We start from the raw sequence: 25,154 nt of genomic DNA on the forward strand, positions 1-25,154 counted from the left end.
TTCTCTCCCCTTTTCTTTTCTCAAGAAAATCAATTACCGTGGCCCGTTAATGAGATAAGGTATTAACATAAACAAATGTGAGTGCGACAGAAACTACTTGGAATTGGCTCGTAAATTATTTCATAGTAATTAGCGTCCGTTAATGCGGATGGAAATTATTTCAAGGTGTAAATATGAGAAATGTACACACGAATTTGTCAATAAAATTATACATGTTGAAAAAGAAATTTTCTCGCGGGTAGGTCAGTGATTCTCAACGTGTTTATGATTGTAATCACTTTAGCAGGATACATGGAAAATGAGGATACCTGGAAAATGTTTTCACGTACGAATTACTAAATAGACCAATTCGCTTGTATAAGGAAATCGTTAGTTCCTGCAAAGTTCGTGGAGCAGAGTATATAGCGAATGAAATTAGTGTTTGTACTATGTCTAATTCACTTTAAATGATGCATAGCGTTACGGAGCGCGCGAAAAGTTTGAAGTTTAAAAATTTTTTGAATATTATAAGAGCGTCACTGAACGAAGAATTCGGATTTCCAAAAAGTATTCTCGGAGAGGTAAATACAGGAGTGTGAATCAAGACTTTTACAGGTTTTTTTAATTAGCACACCTACATATTTGTCTGATTACAAGAAAATCATATTATTATTTGGAAATAATATGGTATATACGCAAAATAATTTTTTCTTCTAAATAAAAAGTATTTTTCAGAATAAAATACTGTGCTAAATTTGCGATAGTTTAATAAGAAATTTTTTCTACTTGATAACTATTGTAATAACAAGCAAACTGTATTTCAAAGAAATGTTCTGTTTTTGAAAATAATAATAGAGTTCTATAGGCATTATTGAATTAAAAGGAATTAATTTCCTGTACATTCCCTTGTGTTGATAGGTAATTTAGAAAAATTAAATAAATTGGGATAGAATTAGGTGGACTCTTCGAAAATATGGCTGAATATTTATATAATATTTGTTAAGCAGAGAAAATATTTATTTAAACTCTTTCAATACCTTAATATATAAAGCAGAAGGTTTTTATATGTTTGTGTTTGTCTGTCGCCTAAAAACTTTTGAACGATAAATTCTGGGATCACGAAATGAGCCTCAGGTCATTATGTCTTACTAATCCAGGCGAATGCGACTATTTTTATAAAAAAAAAATGATTTTTTTTTTTTATAAAATCAGAATCTAAATTTCGGGCGAAGCTGAGTAGTAAAGCTAGTTTCTTATAGTCAGTGAGATACTTATGCGATTTGAAGAATTTAATCCAATTTAGAGTGATCCATCTCAAAAACCCTTTTTGAGGCCAAAATATTAAAACATTTAGCAGGCATAACATATATCATCAAAGTCTGATTTTATGAGTCACTCGTGATCTTTTGTTAGAGTTGTGCAGTTTTAAACCACCCATCTAAAGGGTGTTCACAAATACGTGGTATAAACTTTGTACGTGTGTGGTATTTATATAAGTAAATATGAGAACATTAATAACTGTGAGAACAACTATAAAACATTTCTTTTTCTATTCTGTGTTAACATTATATTCAAAATGAATTCGTACAATAAATTGAGTAATATTGTCCAAAAATAAATGGACAGCCTTGTGTTTCTGAGTCTGTGCCATCATGAATTAAGAAACTTGCTTTACTTCATGTATTGAAACGAGAACAAGACGTACCGAATGAATAAAAGTATTTTTTTAATTATTATATGTGTGCCATAAATGGACACTCTAGTCTGTATACTTATAATTATCCATGTAAAGAACAGTATCTTAAATTTTAGAATATAGTCTGTTGTTGGTGGTCCAACAGGAAAACTATGAAGTTCATTCAAGAAAACCTACTTTTGAAAAGAAAATTGCTCCGAAAATTCATGAGATGTATGTATGTACTGGGCGAAAAATTAAATGTAGCAAATCTTGCTAGGGATCGAAAATTTGCATTTACAAATAATATGAATAACCTGAATTTTATTTCCAATCAGTACATTTTCCGTATTAAAATTGTATTGTATAGTGACTGTCGTAATTTATTTCACAAAGCAAAGTTGTGCATGCAGCAACATACAAAACGCCTGATTCCAAGCAGTTTCTTCCAAAGTTGATCTGATGGAGTTTCGAAGTCGTTTCTCTCAAACATGATACTTCATTTGTAGAAACATTAGTTTGCTCTTTCTACTCAATTTCTTTATGAGGAGTCACTACCTTCACGGTGATAACATTGACATCAGATCACCGTGTCTGTTACGTACGAAAGTCGTCACCGAGGGGTTAATTTTGTGCTAATTAAGGGACTAAAATTTGGAGTTTCATTGGTTTTAGATATTCATTTACAGGATGTATTATTCGCTAAGAGCTCGCGGCTCGGAACCGGCGGTGACAGGGGCGTAGCCAGGATTTTATTCAGGAAGGGGTAATAAGTAGTGAAACCGAATTTTGAATTTATATACGTAGCTAGGGTACAATATAATGGGGGTCGTGTATTATGGAATTACTTGACAATTTAATTTATTTTTATTTTGTACTAAATTAATTTAATTTTGGACGAACGAGTAAATTATTATTTTTTTCCTTTGCCAGGGGCGGGGGCCACCCCTGCCCCACCTTGGCTACGTCCATGGGCGTCGTAGCGGCGCCTGAGGATCGTCGATATATTCATAAACACGTTATTCAAACTCGCTCTCGCCTTCGCAGGACAGGAGTGAGCCAGAAGTCGTGGGCATAGCCCCGAGCTCTTAACGCGTAGGCCTAATGGAATTCCCAAGGGGCCGCCAGACTCTGATACATGTTGCAGTGAACCATTGATACATGCTCTCGCCATCGCAGGACAGGAGTGAGCCAGATGTGGTGGGCATAGCCCCGAGCTCTTAACGCGTAGGCCTAATGGAATTCCCAAGGGGCCTCCAGACTCTGATACATGTTGCAGTGAACCATTGAAACATGCTCTCGCCATCGCAGGACAGGAGTGAACCAGATGTGGTGGCCATAGCCCCGAGCTCTTAACGCGTAGGCCTAATCGAATTCTCAAGGGGCCTCCAGACTCTGATACATGTTGCAGTGAACCATTGAGACATGCTCTCGCCATCGCAGGACAGGAGTGAGCCAGAAGTCGTGGGCATAGCCCCGAGCTCTTAACGCGTAGGCCTAATGGAAGTCCCAAGGGGCCTCCAGACTCTGATATATGTTGCAGTGAACCATTGATACATACTCTCGCCATCACAGGACAGGAGTGAGCCAGAAGTCGTGGGCATAGCCCCGAGCTCTTAACGCGTAGGCCTAATCGAATTCTCAAGGGGCCTCCAGACTCTGATACATGTTGCAGTGAACCATTGATACATGCTCTCGCCATCGCAGGACAGGAGTGAGCCAGAAGTGGTGGCCATAGCCCCGAGCTCTTAACGCGTAGGCCTAATCGAATTCTCAAGGGACCTCCAGACGATTATACATGTTGCAGTGAAGCATGTATCAGCGTCTGGAGGCCCCTTGAGAACTCGATTAAGCCTACGCGTTAAGAGCTCGGGGCTATGCCCACCACATCTGGCTCACTCCTGTCCTGCGAGGGCGAGAGCATCAATGGTTCACTGCAACATGCATCAGCGTCTGGAGGCCCCTTTAGTGAATATGTGTATACCGTATTAACTATATAATTCAGTTAAGCCACACGCAGATTCTGAATTTCAAAACTAGTGACAAGATATGGTCCGTGCAAGAAACATACCTTTTGTCACTTTCACTAACAGAAATGCATACACAAACCGAATTAGTCACAAGAGAAAAAGCAACTGCATATCTTTGTTACATTTAGAAATACAGAAAAATATACAGGCTTTTAAAGGAAGTTTCGTTTGAATTTAATTTTTAAATCTTCTTTAAATGGTTTAAGCATATTAGTAATTGTCAGAAAAATAATATATACAAAAGATTCAACATACAAGGTGAAAATTTTGCGACAATGAACAAAACTTTATGAAACAGTATTCCGGGAAACAATTGAACGCCTTACTTCGGGGAATATTATCGCGAATTTACGATAACAGGTGAACGATAAATGCAGACATTTATCGTCGCAAATACCTCTTTGTCAGTTGAAGAAAATAGATTGGCTATAAGATCTGCAAACATGATTTATGATCAAGATAAACGAAATTTGTAGTTTCCCTCCGAGGTTTTAAGACGAAATGCTCGCAACTTAATACTAAACAATAGTTTCTTAGTCATACATTTATCTTTATGGATATGAGGTAATTGGGAAAATAGCACTGAAGTAAATCAGGTTTGAAAATATTCCAAGAGTTAATGTTACATGCAAACGACGTAACTTTAAAATTGTTAAAACCTTACATAAACACAATCACGTTCCCAACTTAAAATCTTCCTCACTAAATTGGTAACCTCTTTCACCATTGACGTTCACAGAATTTGGAGCACAGTATTAAGGTATTAAAGACTGTAGAGAGAACATGTAATCTGCGTGGATTCGACAGCAGGATTAAATGAGCAATACTTACCTAAATCGAATGGCACATATGTACATACAGCTGGCAAATAAAATATAGGTACAAATTCCATATAGATAGAATCCGTTGAAAGGGCAAATAAAATCTTATAAAACGTATAGTTAGGCACTAATATTTGGCAAGTTTATTGCTCTTATATCTGATGTATTGAGGGGTAATGCCACTCTGGAGCCCGGAGAGGCAGCCTGATTTTGAGAATTTTTTAAGCGAGTATAGTGAATGGAATACAAAATCTGTTTGCAGCCCTTTATTGGCCATATCTTGAAGTATGATCATAATTTTTTTAATTAATTTTTCAATACAAAATGGCGGTGTCACAGCTCAACAAAAGAAGCTCCTTCTGAAAAACAGTGTTCCGCGGCCGGAAGGATTTCTCCTTCAATTCTTGACCTAGAACAAAAAACCAAAAATGCTTAAGTTCTATATAAGACTATCTCGGGAAGTACACGAGGAAACTAAAAAATACTGCTTTTTGTAAGAATGGTGCGTGATTGAACAAAACGTTCAACAGTTTCAAGGCTGTGGCAGTTCCGTGTTTGTTCAATCACGCACCATTCTTACAAAAATCAGAATTTTTTCATTTCCTCGTGTACTTCCCGAGAGAATCTTATATAGAACTCAACAATTTTCGGTTTTTTGTTCTGGGTCAAAAATTGAAGGAGAAATCTCTCCGGCCGCGGACCACTGTTTTTCAGAAGAAGCTTATTTTATTGAGCTGTGGCGCCGTTATTTGGTATTAAATTTTTTTTTTAAAAATTGTGATCATACTTCAAGGTGTGTACAATAAAGGCCTTCGAGCAAATTTTGTATTCCATTCACTATACTCGCATAAAAAATTCTCAAAATCTCATCTTCTCATTACCCCTTAAATCAGTAATATTAAGCAGCTCAAAAATATATCAAACATGCTTGCTGGCAGGTAAAGAAACCCCATTTTTGTACACGTCTGAACTTTATTGAGAAAGCACAAAAAACTTTGCCCTCTAATCGAAAGTATTGTTTGATCTAAAAGCAAGAAGGGAGGAAACTGCATATCTACAAAACCAGTAGTCTCCAAACACACGTCTATTAAAAACTTTATTAACCCATTCAAATGAGTTTTATCAATCCATAAAGTCTGTACCTATAGATTATTTACAGCCAATGTAATTTCATGTATATGCATAGATATTAGAGGAAACAAACAATAACAAAAACAAATACAGACAGTTACTTACTAAAGTAGTTAAGAGTCTCCCGGATCTGGTCCGGTGACAATTTCAAGTCAACGTCAACTGATTTTAGTGCCGGTGACGGAATAAACCAATCGGAGTTCTCGTATCCTAAATCCAACAAACAATACATGTTACTCAACTATTAGTATGTATCTCTAAAAAGTGAAGTGTAGCATAATTATACACGGAGGACAACTGTAATAAACAAGAGGATGAGGATAATTTATATTTCGTTTCAGAAGATTTTCATTCTGCATCATACAGTTACTCACAAAGTTTATTTTACGCCTTAAATCAACTTCAAAGTAAGAATTCGTAATTTTAATTCACGTTAATATAAACCTTAATTAATATACTTTTGTCTGTGTGCATTCAATTGAAAAATTGTACACTTTATTTAAAAAAAGTATTATCTGTAGAAATAGCAAAGATTGAGCAAACAAAGTATTCACCCAAATTGAATATTTAATTCATATAAACGTGATTATAATATGTGATTTTATTATCAGATTTAATCTATTATGCATAGAGTAAATGTCCCAATTACTCCCAGTGTCCCTATTACTGCCACTTCATTTATTTTACTTAATAAACACGCAACGTATAAAGAATAGTGTAAAAAAGAATTTATCTTAAAATTGGGACTGTTCTTCTTATTATTATAGTATTTTTTTAAAGTGAAATAAATAAAGTGGCAGTAATAGGGACACTCACAGTAAATGGGACATCTACCCTAGATTCCACTAATATTCAGCAAAAATTGGGCTTATCTTGTTCTATTCTTTTAAAAAAAAATTTCAGGGTTTCTTTGATAGATGGTACTTATATTGGGTAATTCAGAATTCAACATTATTTAAATAAGTAAAATATGTTACATGGATGGGGTGGGCGGATACTTTTGTGAGTAACTGTATATCATATTAATCAATTCTACTTTTATCAACGACGTTTATGTAAGCCTCTGTGATTTGCATGCCTCGTGAACAACGTGTTGTTTTTAGTCATTACGTAATCAAAGTATTGATGTTATTTTACACGAAAAATAAAGAAAATTTAATTCTCTCGTTCTTTATCATAAAATTATATAAGATGTTTCGCGCACATTAATTACATCCGTAGAATTTCCATTGCCTTTAAATGTACACAAAAAGATGCAAGAAATAAGTTATTTGTTTCGCGAGAATAAATATTCTGATCGACGAATAATTGTTCTCAAGGTCTATTTCTTCAATTTCTTTCTTGAAACGTCGAACACCATCGCCGTTATTATTAGCTTCCTGTGAATGGCGTACTGACTTTCAGATGATCCTGATTAATTAAAGAACCACGATAGTTTGAGATAAATTAGAAAAATTCAAAGTGTATACATCTCCATATAAAATGATTGTTTAAAAAAAAGTGGATCAGATCACACGCCGCGTTTTCAGATTCCTTCATACGGGGACACAGAAGAAATCCGACGTACAATGTTACCCTCGTATCATTAGAAGTGGTCAAGGAAAAGTTTTCTGTGCATCTACTGCAACCGCCAGAGATAATTGGAAAGGCAAAGAAATCATTCTCTCACCGTATCTGAGAGCGGATCGAAATTAATGAAGACAATTTAGAGGAGTTCTCAAATAAACATTTAACACGGAAGTGCATAAATTTTAAACCTTGGAATCTGAAAAGAAGAAGCCTTGAGAAGAAAGGTTAATTATCATATTATTTATGATTGCGAAGTTACACCAGGTTGGAGACGTAAAATATTTATGGCTCTTTGATAAGTTATTGCAAGTGGGACTACATTTACGCAGTACTTCCTTTTATTACATAAATGTACACTGTTCTTAGAGTATATCAATATTTGTATTCTCTACAAAAAGTTGAATTCTTTTCGAGATGGCAGGTACATATAGATTGATGTTTTCGATGAGTTCTGTGCTCCACAAATACGAAATTGAATTTTCGAGAACGATTCTTAATATATAAAATTTTTCTAGAAAAAGAATTTTTTTCAGGAATGATTTACAGTTTTCATAGAAAATCTGTATTACCTACCTTTAGTACGCTGTCTTAAGAGACTATACAAAAAAAAGAAAGAAAAATATCCATAAATTTTAATATATTAATTAATCTTCTACAACCCCCCACATGCGAGCTAGTGGAAGCTGTAACTATGGAACAGCAGGTCCGAAATCAAATTTAATTTTTTTGTTATAAACTATACGAGTGTAGTTTCCGTTGTACATACGGATTCTTTGATTGAAAACAAATTTTTTGAAATACGTTCGAAAAACTGTCCACCTTATTCGCGGATTTTCGAAACTTTTCTTCTAAAGCGCACCATTTCTACAAAAATAATTTCTGTAAGAAATCTGCACGTACAACGCAAACTACACTCATATACTTTGTAAAAAAAAAATGAAATTTAATTTCGGACCTGCAGTTCCATAGTTACACCTTCGGCCAGCTCGCGTGGGGGGTGTAGAAGATTAATTAATATATTAAAATTTATGAATGTTTTTCTATTTATTTATTTTTGTATAATCTCTTAAGACAGCGTACTAAAGGTAGGTAATAAAAATTTTCTATGAAAACTGTAAATTATTCCTGAAAAAAATTCTTAAAAATGGCTTACTTTTCCGGCCATCACAGTGGTGTTCCCCTTTAATATATTTCTTCACTTGTCAAAGTTTTGCACTCCTACATTTTTGCACACGTCCGAAGCATTTCTATTTTCACAGGACAATATCGCTTCTTAAACAATGTGAATTTTGATTTTTTAATAGACTCCATAGGCACAGTATTTTCATTATGTAAAACGGCACATTTCTAACATCATTAGTTTCACACCAGAGAACAGGCAAACCGCATGATTAGTATTCAACTAATTAGCCAAATGCAAATTTTAAACTGCTTTTCCTGTAAAATTTGCAGCTTTTGAGTTACGCCGCGATCACTGCCAAACCACGATACATACAGTCGTCGCGCGTTAATACTCGGCGCGCGCTTAGGATTGATGACATCAACGTGGAACTAATCGTTCGCTGTTTGTAAGATTTCAATCTAGCGATTTATGGGGAAACCTGTTTCTCGATTTCTGGAAACTTTCAACCTGGTGTAATGGATCTTAATCAGAACAAATAGCTTTCTCAGTCATTTTTCGGTACCTCCAAAAGCAACGCCAATGTTATTGTAACAGAGGCAAACGAGGCAGGCAGTAGTTTAAGGCGGGGCACCACGGTAATGCCCCAAAAGTAAAGGTATCTTTGGAAATTTATTCAAAGCAAACTACGCGATGAATCTTTTTTAAACTTTCAGCACTTTTTACTGGATATTTAAGTTACACGAATATTATTTTTTAAATTTATTTAAAGCAGATTTATAAACTGTACAAAATCAGTAACTTAAGGCTGTAAAAAAATTTCGCTGACACGGTTGACAGTTTCCCGACGAAATGTTCCTCCAGAAATCAAAAAACCAACAAGTTTTAGAAACTATATTCGCATGGTTATGGTACGACGGCTTCGATTTCAGAAATTTTGAAAAAAGACAAAATGGCGAGCCTCTGAAAAAAGTTATGAAATTTGATTTTAATAAATTAACCTCTTTTGTTAAAAAAAAAATAGAAGTAAACAACCGATCAAAAAAATCTCCCGGCGTGCCTTAGCCACCCGCATATAGTTTCTAAAACATTTTGCGTTGTTGATTTTAGAAGCACCGTTTCGCCAGGAAACAGTCAACCAGATTTTTTGCAGCGCAAACTTACTGGTCCTGCACAGCTTCTAAACCTGCTTTAAATAAATTTAAAAAAATATATTCGTGTAACTTAAATATCCAGTAAAAAGTCCTGAAAGTTTCAGAAAGATTCATTACCTGGTTTGCTTTTAATAAATTTCCAAAGATAGCTTTACCTTTCAGGCCACTACAGCGGTGTCTCCCCTTAAACATAAAATAAAAATTCTATGTATTATGAGCGTGGTCAGTGACTTTTTAAGCGTGCATTTACCTTGGAATTCGGTGAGAGTATCAGCTCGCAGACGGTACCTAGGTATTTGTTCCTCTAACAGACTGATGATCTCGACTTCCGGGAGTTCACCTCCGCTGCAGACCTCTACAATAAATTAGTGTCGTTTATACATTTTCATTTCAGCACTTCATCGAAATTACAAATTTGTCCAGCGAATATTTTATTCTACAAATATCCTATTAAGAATATTTCCCCACGTTCAGTTGCAATAAACAATCCCTCGGTACATCCTTAACGTTAAATATTTCCCCCCTCGATGCTATTTTTTAACGCGCTTGCTCCAAGCTAAGCTTTCACTGGCGCATAAAAATTACAATGCATAATGAGAGATCATGCATCATTCTGCATAATGTAACTTGCTTCATTCACCGGAATCGGCACAGGTTTCTGGATAAATACAATTTTCCTCGGGGTTAATAAATATTTCTAATCGTTAACATAACACGCTCACCCGGAAATCTACGTTTCAGAGAATCGTTATGTTGTTATGACACCGTTTATAAAATAATCTTCAACATCGTTTCCCTTCGATAATGCCGCGATTATGCAGCTGGAAAGTGACTATTTTCTATACGAGCACTCGATTTCTCATACTACGGTCACCGAACCGTGATGCACATGCTTGCAGGGGCTAGATCTATTATGTGTGACGTGTGAAATAGCCCTAGTAGCACAAAATATTCAATACACATATATCTAATATTGAAACGAGTTTCAATTTCTTTTTAATATTTAAATATACATAGAATATTTATTCCAAATTAAGAAGCAAATATTTTTTCCCCCAAATATACTGGAAATATTCATTTTATATTAGAAACAAATATTTTTGTCCAAATATAAATAAAATATTTATTTAATATTAGAAACAGAATATTTTTTCCGAATGTTCGGGAAATATTCGTTTTATATTATGAAATTTCTTTTTTCAAATATGAACATTTATTTCACATTTTCTGAATATTTATTTTTCATTTTTTAAATATTAATTTTACATTTCCGAGATATTTATTTCATATATTCTGAATATTTATTTTTCATTTTTTAAATATTAATTTTACATTTCCGAGATATTTATTTCATATATTCTGAATATTTACTTTATATTTTTTAAATATATATTTTACATTTCCGAAATATTTATTTCATATATTCTGAATATTTACTTTATATTTTTTAAATATATATTTTACATTTCCTGAATATTTATTTTGGAATTGTGAATATTTACTTTATATTTTTTAAATATATATTTTAGATTTCCTGAATATTTATTTTGGAATTGTGAATATTATTTTCACATTTCCAGAATATTTGCTTTATATTTTCTGAATATTTCTTTTATATATTCTGAATATTTACTTTATATTTTTTAAATACATATTTTACATTTCCTGAATATTTATTTTGGAATTGTGAATATTATTTTCACATTTCCAGAATATTTGCTTTAATTTTTCTGAATATTTCTTTTATATTCCACGAATATTTAGTTCATATTTTCTAAACATTTATTTCACATTTTCAGTATGCGTATATATTATTTGGAATCAACATTTTTTTCATATTAAAAAGTGTGGCTAAAAAAATATTATTTTAATATTTGGAAAAAATATTTAACCAATATTTTGTGCTACTAGGGAGTGTTTCTCAAATTCTTCCTCCTGCAGCAGATCGTTTGGATAACGGTGTAGAGGATTGTCAGTAAAGCAGGGATCCAACGGGCAATGGACAATCAGAGGTGAACACCTTCGTTATAGCACGATCTTTTTTTTTTTTAAATTTGATAAGAGAATTCACGACCCATTAGGGGGACTTTCATTCCCGGTGGGTGAACTGTGTTTGCGAGAGGCACTGGTGTAATCGATTTTACTGCACGCTGTCAAGCTAAATTAACTGGAAACACGAAGCCACTTGCTCCGACGCTCAATCTGATCGGCAGCTATGTCCGCCGACAATGATACACCTAATTAATCGAGGGCGCAATTTATTTAACTCCCTTTTATCATACAAATGCCAAGCGATTTTTGCTAAGCATTATATAATCGGTAATTTAAAGAGGCAATCGTGACTTATTTTTCAGAAAATTTGTTTTCGAAAATAGCTCAGAAATTTAAACATAAACGACACAAGTGTACTATGATTCAATCGATCATGTAAAGGAACAATTTTTTGTTCAATTATTTCGCACAATTCAAATGTCAACTTTTACTAGATTGGAGGAGTTAAGTTTTAGTGGATTTTATTGAAATTTATTGATTTTTGTTGTTATCAAATTGGTGAAGAATTCGAAATTTCTGTTTTGGTTTCGATGGAGGGGTGCATACGGTTATTCAACATTTTCTTGGGCAGATAATAGGGGAGACCGGGGCTAGTTGACTAACGAGGTTAGTTGACTAATTCCCTGTAATTGTTTAATTTGTGTTATAAATTATGCTGCGATTCGCGATATTGAAGCAGATGAATGACCAGCTTGCTATTTAAGGTGTCATTGTGAGAATGAAGAATCTAAAAAGGTCGGCGGGAAGTAAATATTTCTGTTTCGACTATTTATGAATTTTTGTACACTAAGTATTGCTTGATGTTTTTTCATGAATATTTTGTGGAAACGTGATACATTGACTATAATTTAGGGTATTTTATTTTATCCGGCGCGTGGAGGTTTTGTACGTAGGGGAGACCGGGGATAGTTGATACGTTATTCTCTTTTCAATTTTTTTCATTTTGTACTTGAATTAATTACTTAATAACAAATATGCTAAAATATACTTTGCTCCTCCCTCTTTAATATGTTGTAAATGAATGAAAAAATGTTATTTGGACTAAGGTAACATGTATCAATTTACCCCACTGCGGGGCTAGTTATTCTTTTTTGATACGTTATTCTGTTTTCAATTTTTTTCATTTTGTATTTGAATTAATTACTTAATAACAAATATGCCAAAATATACTTTGGTCCTTCCTCTTTAATACATAGTAAGCGGAAACTTGAGAAAATACATACAAAATAAATGAAAAAATGTTATTTGGACGATCAATTTGGATGTATCAAAATTATTTACTTTTTCTCTAACAAGGGGAGGACACCATGTGGTAGACACCGATTTTTATGAGCCTTGGCACAATGGATCTATATCGAAAATAAGTAAATAGGTGTTCGAGCGTTTCTGCCAATGGGCCTTAGTAATAGAGATATTTACATGGAAATTATTAAAAATTTCATAGTGGCCGTGGGGTGTTAGTGGATAATAATCCCACACTACCCTGGCGCCCGCGGGAGTTTCCCATCTGGAGGCGTCGGGGTGCCTTTTGAAGATGTCTCCACGTTAAAAAAAGCTTTATAAATTATTTTTTTTATAATTTTTTTTTAACTTCGGGAAATCTTCAAAAGCCACCACGACTCCAAAGGGGAATCCCCTGGGGGCGCCAGGGTAGTTGTGAGATTTTTACCCACTAAAACCCCACAGCCACTATGAAATTTTTAATAATTTCCATGTAAATATCTCTATTATTAAGGTCCATTGGCAGAAACGCTCGGACACCTATTTACTTATTTTCGACATAGATTTTAGCAGCAGATGACACTCGAAATGTAAACATAAATAAATCAAAATATTTTTACACATGCTTATATAAATAATTCTTCAACAAATATTTTCTGTTTAGTAGTTTAGGATTCAGAGATATTCTATGTACGATAAACATAAGATGAATAGGAGGGGGGGGGGAAGAGGTAATTACATCTCTTTTTTTATGGAAAAGCATATGTAAACTTTTGTGAATACTAATTTTCAGAACAGTATTTATTAATATTTAACAAAATTATTCTTATATTTCGCGCAATTCAAGGTAAAATGTGAATATGAAAAAGAACACAGGTCACTGTGAACACTAGTTTAGTACAAATTAAAAATCATTTTATAAAATACTTAAAATTTGCCAAAATGTAACATAGGGTGACGTTATTGGGGTTCTTTATACCGACGTTGAACAAATGCATGTTTTTATTCTTGTTGCATTTCTTGAATTATATTACATCCCTGCTTTTAAAAGAATTATTAACCCTTCGTCGACACAGCTTTTTTTTATCAACTTTGACATACTGGGTGGCTCACACCTAGGGAATTCAATCCCGGGATCCGGGCTGTTTTTTGGATTCCATTTTTACATTTTTCAGTTGTTCATAAAGTAATTTACGTTTTTAAAAATTCTCGAAATTCTCGGGATAAGTTTTAACTTGATATATCAAATCCCGGGAGTTTTAGAACACAAAAGACAGCCGGGATCCCGGGATTGAATTCCCTACTCACACCCAAGGCAATTTTTGAACGATTGTCATTCTCATCTAAAGAATCCAATCGTTATGAAAAAAATCATGGGTCAATTTTAAGGTCTCCAGAATGTATTCCAATAGTTTTCCAATTGAAATTTTATCACAGTTTACGTAAAAAAAATCTACATTACCATATGTCGAGAAAATACAAAAAATTTCACAAATTTCAATACTAGACGCTGAAAATCTGCAGAGTTGTTTTTCACATGTAATATTTTCAGAAAAAAAAAAATAGTTCGTACGTCGGCTTTGGAAAAAAAAGCAAATGCAAAATTCATTTTGCACATAGCAGGTAGGTTATTTCGGTAATTAAAAAAACAAAGATATTCCACGAATATCCAGGAGATTCTGCGTAATCAAAATGCACAGAGCTTCAAAATTAGCTTATGGGTGGCTCACACCCAGAGTGTCAACGAAGGGTTAAAAAAATATGACATGGCATTCCATTTAAAAAGATGAAAAATACCGTCTGTTACATAAAGAGTGTCATTGAACTTAAAAAAATTTGGAAAATGTTTTGCCGTTACATCTGCTTTCCAGGTAAACAAATTAGGACACTCTAAATGGACCACCCTGTACATATATTGATCAGCGTTACAGGTGCTGCCACACGGCGGGTGTCGCGTCAAATAAGAAGCTAGTACCTCAGCCGGTAATAAAACTGCATTCGATAAAGCAGGATTTCCCAAACTGTGCACCCACCGCGGGTTGCGAATATAAATTATAGATCAGTCTTTCGACTTTAAATATAGCAACATATGTGACGATGTCCCTCAGCATTAAAGAACATCGAGGTGGTTGCTATTACATGAAAGGTTACTCCAAGTACAATTCTACTTTCGCTTTACCGGCTTCAATAAAATAAGCTTTATGCAAAGTAGCTTCAGGCTACGATTCATTGTATAATGCAATAAATTGCAGGGTTCAAGGCTGCAAGATAGTGATTTAATTACAATACAATGCAACGCAATAGAAGTGGCGAAAAAAGTCTGGGAAACACTGGTGGAAAGGACACCGCGATTCTTACAAGATGAAACAGTCAACGAACATACGTTTACATAAATATGTTGCAAAACAAATCGTACCATCTCTCCACTTGCTAAGAATGCTCTCCCTTTTCTCAAGAATCTTTTTAAGCCTCGCAGGGCCAGCTGGCCGATTTGCTGCACCACTACCGAGGTGCATAATCCCTTTCTTCCTCGCTAATAGTCTCTATTCATCTTTGCCCCGCCTTTTGTAAACAACTCTTCGCACACAGCCACTTGAGAATTCAATTATTTTATACACCCGTTAACGCGCATATATTACGTTTACAATTTAATCCCAACGATAGCAATTCTTCATACTCCCAAGCATACCAAAAAATCTGTTCGACCTGAACAAAAGGCAATTTGTCGCTTGCTGGTCGCCTACTTTCATATAAAAATTTGCAAATGAAATACAAAACTGCTCGTTAAAGGTGGCGTATCTAATTGTTAATAAAATGCAGGATTCTATAATCGCCCACTACAATTCTGCCTTTTCCTTGAAGAAAGGGGAATTGAATTGAAGCAACAAGTGTGACGCTAACATAATTTTTTTTTCATATAATTAACGAGATATTAAGGAATTTTAGGCGATAAAGTTCGCGTCGTATTTAGCGACGGGGTGATCGCACGATCTTTGGTTCACGTTGGAAAGAACTGACTGGTTAAACCTTCACGGAACACTTTTTGTAATCGCACGTTGACGTCTACTGGGGTCAGCTTTAGGACGGATTTGTACACCACTGATTAGTCGTTTCTGGACGAAATAAAACTCGCAAAATTTTGGAGAGTCAAGGAAACCGATCGTGCAGATTCACGGGTCGAGTCAGAACTTAGCGCGCGGAGAGACAGAAGAAAATAGAACGGATCTATTGGGCTTCGGCCAATCTCGTTTCTTTACCGGACCCTGAATAGATCGATCGCAAAAAGATCGATTTCTACGAATTTCACTTGCGGCTACCCGTTCGCTCGGTTCTCCAACGTTAACCCAATTTAAAGGGCGCTCGAATTTTAGCCTGCGCTCCAAACCGAAGGGAGCCGCGAAGTGCGAACGAACGCCTGGACGCATTCGAGCACTGATGACCCAGAAACTGACAAGCATGCTCTTAAATCTCTGCTTTCGAATGCGAACGACACCACGGACACCTGCGATGAAAGAAAAAAAAAATTCGTGTAACTTTCATACATTTTTGGATGCTGAGTTCGAAAAATAGTACAGAAATTTCTTACCACTTCTCATTTCTTTCAATCGAATATTACAACATGAAAAACGTCGAAGCAAGTCGCAGGCTATTTAGCATTTAGAAGTGGAAATTCCTCTGAAATCAATATTTCAAAAAAGTTTTTATAAGCCTCGATTTTGTACCCCCTGTAATTCGATTTGGGAAAATTTATACTTGTGATACTCGAAGCGTTGGAATTTTGAATATCTGTGAGAAGAAAAATAGTAAAATTTTGGGACAAGACTATAACGAAGGGGGATTGTATTGTAAATTTTTTTTTAAAGGTTTGTTGATTTTTCAGGGTGTCTGAATTTTAACGAGAAAACGTCGGGGGTTGGGAGAAGTTTCTAGGCGATTTAAATGATAGCGAATTGATTTGGTAGTGGACAAATGGGCACTGCGTTAGGGGAGCACGAAATGACCGACCCTTTATAGGTCGGTTATTTTAAGAGCCACGCAACAAAGTGCGTTTAGCTATTTCTGCGCCACCGTCAGAATCGTAAAATTATCTCGTCAGCTGATTCGAAACAGTGTGTGTACCTTTAATGCTTGAAAGACTGTCTCGGCTAGTACGGCAGGGGATAATCCTAGCAGAACGTCGATTATGTGAATAACACCTAGCCAAATGTTTGGTTGGCCAGTTATCGTTTAACCGAACATTCGATAATCCGGATTATTAACACTTTGACGGTCGCGCCTTTTGCAGCAAAGCTGCGGTCACTGTCAAGCTTTCTCGAGTTGTTCCAACTGTGCGTTGGTTTTTGGAAACCACGAAAGCGACAGGTTGTAAATAAGGGGTAAATCTTTGAAGGGTGTAGTTTTGAGTATAAATATGACATGGAATTGATTTGTTAGTCGCAGGATTGAATTCGAGAAGAATCACATTGTGGTAGCAGATGTGGCTATCGAGATCAACAGATCTGAATCCTGTAGAGTAGTTACAGTAGCTTCCTGATCGGCACGTTAGGAAAACCAAAATTTTATCTGTGAATAAATTAGGCGAAAAATTTCCAAACGAACGGGAACACCTGCGAGAATAAAATACTTTGTTTAGTAATACAGTGCGTTCAATCCTAAGAGGTATTGCAGTTGTAATTCCTGTTAATGAAGAGAAACTTTACACCTCAAAGAAGTATTTAAACCTGATTCAGGGACGATAACGTGGTTTTAGTATGACTAGTAAGACTATTTTAGAAATTGCATTGTATTCCACGGATTTTGTTAAGAAAAGTGCATTAGGTTTATTAATTATTCGTTGACACTCTGGGTGTGAGCCACCCATAAGTTGATTTTGTAAGCTGTGTACATTCTATATGCAAAATAAATATCTTTTTTTCAAAGTTGACTTACAGACTATTTTTTTTCTGAAAATATTATATCTGAACAACAACTCTGTAGATTTGTAGATGGTAATATTGAAATTTGTAAAAGTTACAATTTTTTGAAGATTTTCTTCGTTTTTTCTCGACATATGGTAATCTAGAATTTTTCCACAAAAACTGCGATAAAATTTCAATGAAACAATTATTGGTGTACATTGTAGAGACTTTGAAAATGACCCATGATTTTTTCCATAACGATTGGATTCTTTAGATGGGAATGGCAGTCGTTTGAAAATTGCTCTGGGTGTGAGCCACCCATAAGCTGATTTTGTAAGCTGTGTACATTCTACATGCAAAATAAATATCTTTTTTCCAAAGTTGACTTACAGACTATTTTTTTTCTCAAAAGATTATATCTGAACGACAACTCTGTAGATTTGTAGCTTCTAATATTGAAATTTGTAAAAGCTACAATTTTTTGAAGATTTTCTTCGTTTTTTCTAGACATATGGTAATCTAGAATTTTTCCACAAAAACTGCGATAAAATTTCAATGAAACAACTATTGGAGTACATTGTAGAGACTTTGAGAATGACCCATGATTTTTTCCATAACGATTGGATTCTTTAGATGGAAATGGCAGTCGTTTGAAAATTGCTCTGGGTGTGAGCCACCCATAAGCTGATTTTGTAACCTTCTATATGCAAAATAAATATCTTTTTTTCCAAAATTGATTTACAGACTATTTTTTCTCTCAAAGTATTATATCCCAACAACAACTCTGTAGATTTGTAGCTTCTAATATTGAAATTTGTAAAAGTTGCAATTTTTTGAAGATAATCTTCGATTTTTCTCGACATATGGTAATCTAGAATTTTTTCCACAAAAACTGCGATACAATTTCAATAAAACAACTATTGGAATACAATTGTAGAGACTTTGAAAATGACCCATGATTTTTTCCATAACGATTGGATTCTTCAGATGGGAATGGCAGTCGTTTGAAAATTGCTCTGAATGTGAGCCACCCAGGTATGTCAAAGTTGTTCGAAAGAAGGGGTGTGTCAACGAAGGGTTAATAGCAATTTAATAGCTCTAAAAAACAGAAGCTTTTCGTAGAAGCATGATTTATTGAGAAAACAGGTCATTAATAAAATTATTGACACTATGCTGTCTCCACTATTTTTGTCTCCTCCATCCAATGACAATACCAGTTCTTTCCTACACCTAACTGTAAGCGCCGCAGAAAGAAAAATCTATTTTGGAGAGAGTGGTTTATATTTTCCGACACTACTGTCCCTTCTTAATTAAATGTATTTTCATTAATCAGAATGAGCATAACTGTGACTGAATAATTCTGAACTTTACAATTATGTTCAAATTACAGTTCGCTTCACTTTAACCGGCGAGCACCGAACGCTTTTATAAAACTATGCCCCAGTAAAGAGATATCTATCTAAAAGAAATATCGAAGCGTAATTTTTTCACCTTTCCCCTAACGAGAAAAAGGTTGTTAGATCACCTCGGCTTGATCATGACGAGGACTACAACAACGATGATGATGATGATGATAAAGATGATGATGACGACGATGGTCATCCTAACGATAATGATGATGATGGTAATGATCGAGGAAAGTAATCATCATTTGTCAGTGGGGAATGTCGTTTGCCATGGACGTTCACGGATCACCATAAAATACTCGTCCTCGGGAACGGAGAAGATAGTTCCTCCCTTGGCTTCAGTAAGACTAGAGCACCTCTTCAGCGTTGGGCATCACAGTTGTCAAAAATTCTCAATCCAATAGAAAATTATCGTCTCGTAAACAAGAATCGTTTAGTGATCTCGTCAAGTGCTAGAAGTGTGACTCGCGAAGTATGAAATCGTCAACGACTTGATTAAGGGAGGATTAATGAATTCGTGCGATTAGAGGGGGTGTTTTATCCTTCCGTGTGATTCTTCATCTATTTGCACACTGAGAAACGGGTGAGTCGCCAGAAATATTTTTTCAAGTTTAAATAAACTCTGAAGTTTGAACTTACTCTCTTTGGAAATTCTATACCTCTAAGGTGAACTTTTGAATGCACTAATAAATCAACAGGTTAGTGCATCATAATTTACATTTTTCTCCTATGGAAAATAGAACATTATATTCAGACCATGAAAAATAATAAAAATAGTACTATAAACCAGATTTGGGCAAAATGTAATCTAATTGCAAATTATAAATTACGATTAAACTGTAATTGTGTAGTTGATCACACATTATTTTCAGTAATCGTTCGTTTAGATAGTTGACAAAAGCAAATGGTCAGCTACCTAAATTAACAATTACAGAAAACAATGTGTAATTAATCACACAATTACAGTTTAATCGTAATTCGTAATTAGATTACACTTTGCCCAACTCTGCTATAAACCAATTAGGATTAATTGAGAGTCGAGTCTGTCTCAGAATTAAAATTAAGCGACGATTTTTAAAAAGGCAAATTTATCGGAGCATCTTAAATCAAAACAAATACTGCAGAAAGAGAATTCAATTTTTTCTACCCCCTGTTAAATAAAAATCGTGTAAACAGAATTAAGTGTATTTAACATTGTACATTTGGAAGTTGAATATGTCGAATAGCGACATTTAAAAAATTTTCCCAGTTAATTAAAAAATTACAGCGCTAGTAACTGTTTAAAACTAACAAATTCAGTCTTTCTAAAATTGACCCAAAAATTTCTGTGGAACACTTTCATCACCCCCCTTATTTTATACAGATCCAAACATATAAAAACAAAATTATAGAAGCTTGCGAATTAAACGTTTCCAAAAAAGCAACACTCGCCTCATTAAAAATATTCCAGTGAATTAAAAATATTCTTATTCAACTCAGCAACGAATGAAGAATATTCTGTGGAAAAGAAGCAACGTGGAATTTAATACCGCGAATAAATACACGATGGTTAAACTTATCGTTGATGGTATAACACTGTCAACAGAGCTGTGTTTATATAAAAAATAAAAGCGACTGAAATTACCAAAGATTACTGTTTTTCAATGGATAATAAGGTGATTTAGGAAGCAAACAAAGCGGGATTACAATAATTAGAGTAACTCACCGGTGATGGTCTCGGCATCCCTGGTGGTTGTCGGGGAAGCAAGGGGGCCTGGTATTCTGTTCCTGGGTGATCTGAGGGCCTGAAGGGTGGCCCTTGCTGTAGGCGACACTTTAAGAGCGGTGGCTTTCGATCGAATCGAAGCCTCGGGCCCCTTCGGAGCTGCATCCTCCACGGCGGCCAGCTTGGACGCTGTGGCGACGAAGGATATCGCTTCGCCTTCCTTCATAGACAATCGAACATGCAAAACAAACGAAATAAGCGTTATTCCCTTCGTCGGTGTCTTTTGAAAATTCTAACTCGCACAGTTGCACGATAACGTTTAATGTTTAAACCAGGCATTATGTTGTACTCCCAGTGCCAGTGCAACTCTTTGCAGGACTTACACGAGTTGTAAATAATCATTACGAAGGAGATATGATTGCTGATGAGGGCTTTCGATGAAACGCAGAAGCGAGATACAGTAGAACGTTAATTTCAATATCAGAGGAATTTCATTTCAACGCGAAAAAATTTACTACACCTATAAAATTGTATTTATGTAACAGGAATTAGGAAGAAAGTGAATAAATCAGGGATCGAAATGGTTCTGGAAATTTTTCAGTGGGTTTCATTTAAAACATGGACCGGGGAAGTTTTTTTAAAAATATTCTCACGTTATAAGTTCCCAGGGGAAGCGATTAAATAAAGGTTCTAGTTGGAATGGAACTTATAAAATATAAAAATAAAATTTTTTTATAACAGGAACAGATATTTTGTTCACCAATATTAAAAAGTTCGCAATCGTTGTAAGAAATAGTGAATACTATTCGATGGATAGAATTACAGCAATATTAAATAATTGAGCCGTTTATTTTGAAAGTGGCGTAAGTCCATTTTCCAAAAAAATGCAGTTAGCTATCTTCAATAGTTACATTTTTACAGGATCTTTTTATTCTGAAGCAAATTGTTACTAATATATTTAAAATCAGTCAAATTTTTTTAAACGAAAATTTGCTGGTTAATGAAGCGATGGGAAAGTTTATTTTGAAAGAGGCGGAAGTCCCATTGCGAGAGTTTCAAATGGATATGGAAAATATTATGCAATAAATTTTTTTGAGATCATAGCTTTATGTTTAATTGTCAAGGTAGCAGTTTAATTATCAATGCGCAATGAATTTGTTATGAACAATTTATGTCTCCGGATATGCTCTTGTAATTTCCAGCAATTTGTTAATAATTTGTTTGTAACAAATCAATTGCATATTACAAAGTAAATGTCTGCGGGACATAAAGCAGTCACAGCTGAAACCACAGCAAACAGCTAAAGTGCACGAAAAATGTATTGGAATCCGCGACTTGGATAAAAAAAAACCAATCACAATCTAAAATATAAGGACTTAATGAATTTATTATATTATACACCACCTGCACACCATAATTATTTTAAATCACTCCCGCATACAAAAACTGGAGAAGACTGAATAATAATTAATAAAGCAATATTAATTTTAATGTAAAAATTACTTAACAAAGAATGACAGTTAAATATTTTTTTTTTGATTTTTTAACATAAAAGTGTATACATTTATTTTTATTTCAAGGGAAATCTACTTTTCTTACGGACTTGTGCTTTCTTAAGAATTAAAAAAGTGATTTCATTGATTTTGAAAGTGGCGTAAGTCCATTCGTAGCCATCAAACACATATTATTTCTTAAATAATGTCAATTATGCTAATTGGGATGATGAATGTAACACCCTTGGAAACCCAAAAACATTATACTACTATGTTATCTGTTACTCATATTCTTAAATTTAATCCAACGCAAACCCTTCGATATCTCGATTCGAACATAAATGGACTTACGCCACTTTCAAAATAAACGGCTCAATTATTACAGTTAAATTGATATTCTGAATGTGTTATTCATTTGTAATACCTACGTAGATAATTTAGATTCTGTATAATAAAAGTTCCATGGGAACAAGTTATATTAGAACGTTTATTAAAACAGTTTTTGCAAGATAAATAATACTTATGTTATGATTTTCATACCTTTTATTAAATAAACATATGAAGAATATATTACATTGTTAAATAAATAGTTTAGTACTTTTCTTTATCTTATGCAAACTTTTTAAATAAATTTTCCAATGTAACTTGTTTCCATGGAACTTTTATTATATAGGTTCTAAAATATCTGTTCCATGAGAACACATTTTTTAAAACATTTTTTTCAATAAAAATTATACAGGAAAAGATATTTTCTTAAACGAAACGTATAAGTTCTAACAGAATTTTTTTTAAAAATGAGGATTCGATAACTTTTTCGATCCCTGGAATAAATGCCTCTTTTATATTTTTAATTTGCAAATCCCTCTAGGCTAACAAATCGGATATTGCTTTTATGGATCAACTGCAGTAGGTTTTATTTAAAACTAGCTGTACTGCTCGGCTTCGCCCGAAATTTAGATTCTGATTTTATGTAAAAATATTTTTTTTTTTTTTAGTTTTTTTCGTGCAAATGGTCACATTCATCTAGATTAGTCAGGCATAATGAGCTGAGGCACCATTCGTGATCCCAGAGTTTATCGTTCGAAAGTTTTTAGGCGACAGACAAACACACAAACATATAGAAGCTTTCTGCTTTGTATATTAAGATAGATGAAAATACGAAATTAAAATTGTTTGCGATAACAGCATTTGGAATTAAAGAAACTATGAATTTATTTTAAATAATAGAAATTTGAGAAGCACTTAGGTATTCCATGGGTGTGTTTACTTTTACTATTTCGTGTCAGCTTGAGATTGTGTTTGAAGATGCGAATGCCTAAGATTGTCAAAAATACTATTATTAGAAATATATTTTTTTTATAATTAATTTTATAATTTAACAATTTACTTCAGACTAGATTTGTAAAACAACATGTTTCCTGCTGCTTAATTCAAATAATAAAAGCTACTGAATTAACTTAATTAACAGAGTATATAAGTATTCTTTTCAGCCTAGCTTAGTATTATTAGAGTTTGCAAGCTGAGAAACGGCAGTATATCTTAGATAACACTGTCCACCACGATTTTTGTTCCGCAATATCCACTGGGTGATTCCTGTACCTACAGTCTTTCGCCCTGAACACGAATCCGAAAACCATTTCTCGCCACCACCCTCAGTTTTTGAGAAATTCGATTTTGAAAAAAAAATGCAAATTTTCACCTTTGAACATCTTTATGAACCCCCCGAATACAACGATATAATTTATTATTGAATTATGAACAGTTAAATATGTTTAAATAACGATCAAAGGAAAAAGTACCCCCGAAATGCACCAATTTTTGCAGATATGTTGCTAAATATTTTAAAAACTAAGGGTCCTGGAGAAAATTTGACTACTCCACGCGATGCGGCAGAAAATTTCCTTTCGGAAACCACTAACAGAAGTGCTAAGTCACGTTTCGTTTTCAATACAGAAACGAAATAGTTTGGCAAAACGTGCGCCGTCGACAGTGGTTGTCACGCGCGTTAAGTGACAACCACTGTCGACGCCGCACGTTCTGCCAAACTATTTCGCTTCTGTATTGAAAACGAAACGTGACTTACCACTTCTGTTGACGCTTTCCGATGGAAAAATGTCTGCTGCATCTCGTGGACTAGTCAGATTTTCTCCTAGACCCTTAGTTTTGGAAATAAACTGAAAAATATCTGCAAAAATTGGTGCATTTCGGGTGTCCTTTTCCCTTTGATCTCTGTTTAAACATATTTAAATGCTTATAATTCAATAATAACTTATATCGTTGTGTTCGCGAGGGTTCACAGAATAATTTGACTTAACAACCAACCGATGCATTTTTTTTTCAAAACGACGAAACACGTCACTTAGCAAACTAACCCTTCTAGCTTCTAAAAAAAATAAACTCGTGTCGTTTGGACCAATTCTAAGAAAGTTATGCGATTTTAAAAAGCGTCCAAATACTTTTTTTAGTCACTGTCTATTCTGTTTCACTCGAAGACATTTTTTTCAGCGAGAAAGCCCTTAAAATCACCCAAGTGGATTAATTTTCCCTCGATCTTAATCCCTTTATTTCATCCCGTTGTTTTTGCAAAAGTGCAACTACTTATCTGATTCCAGGTATGTCATTAATATCATTATCTTATAAAAATGGCGTTTAAAAGTGGAAGGCTTGCAAGAGGTATTCTTAAAAAATGTGATAACGAAATAATAGCGGGACGCAATGGAGCAACGAGGTATTTGTTCAACAAGAAAAATCGTCTTAGAAAATCAGCACGCACGAAGTGGAATGAAATGCGCTAGATAGATCGAATGAATTGTTAAATACCTTTAGAAAGGAGGAGCTTATAAAGATCTTTAAATACGTATAATGCTAGGCAAGCTTCTACGGTACTAAGGTTCTGCTTC

General features: G+C 34.4%; 2 protein-coding genes across 3 annotated transcripts in view; both read right to left on the reverse strand.

Moving 5' to 3' along the window:
• LOC143367742 (alpha-ketoglutarate-dependent dioxygenase alkB homolog 4) overlaps positions 1–16,798 on the reverse strand; it is a 96,559-nt gene extending 79,761 nt beyond the window's left edge. Inside the window, exon 1 of the mRNA XM_076809885.1 lies at positions 16,788–16,798. The gene's annotated coding sequence lies outside the window, so the exon portion shown is untranslated. The remainder of the gene's footprint in view (positions 1–16,787) is intronic.
• The window catches only part of Milt (trafficking kinesin-binding protein milt), a 97,853-nt gene that overhangs the window by 68,219 nt on the left and 4,480 nt on the right, over positions 1–25,154 (reverse strand). Inside the window, exons 2-4 of one of the 2 annotated variants that reach the window (XM_076809806.1) lie at positions 20,762–20,981; positions 9,730–9,834; positions 5,742–5,846 (exon numbers count right to left, since the gene is read on the reverse strand). In XM_076809806.1, coding sequence (XP_076665921.1) covers positions 5,742–5,846; positions 9,730–9,834; positions 20,762–20,981 — 430 coding nt within the window. Of the gene's footprint in view, positions 1–5,741; positions 5,847–9,729; positions 9,835–15,168; positions 15,191–20,761; positions 20,982–25,154 lie in introns of those variants that run through there. The other variant, XM_076809807.1, reaches the window with a different exon arrangement.

The sequence above is a fragment of the Andrena cerasifolii genome, chromosome 4, assembly GCF_050908995.1.
Source record: "Andrena cerasifolii isolate SP2316 chromosome 4, iyAndCera1_principal, whole genome shotgun sequence".
Taxonomy (NCBI): Eukaryota; Metazoa; Arthropoda; class Insecta; order Hymenoptera; family Andrenidae; genus Andrena; species Andrena cerasifolii.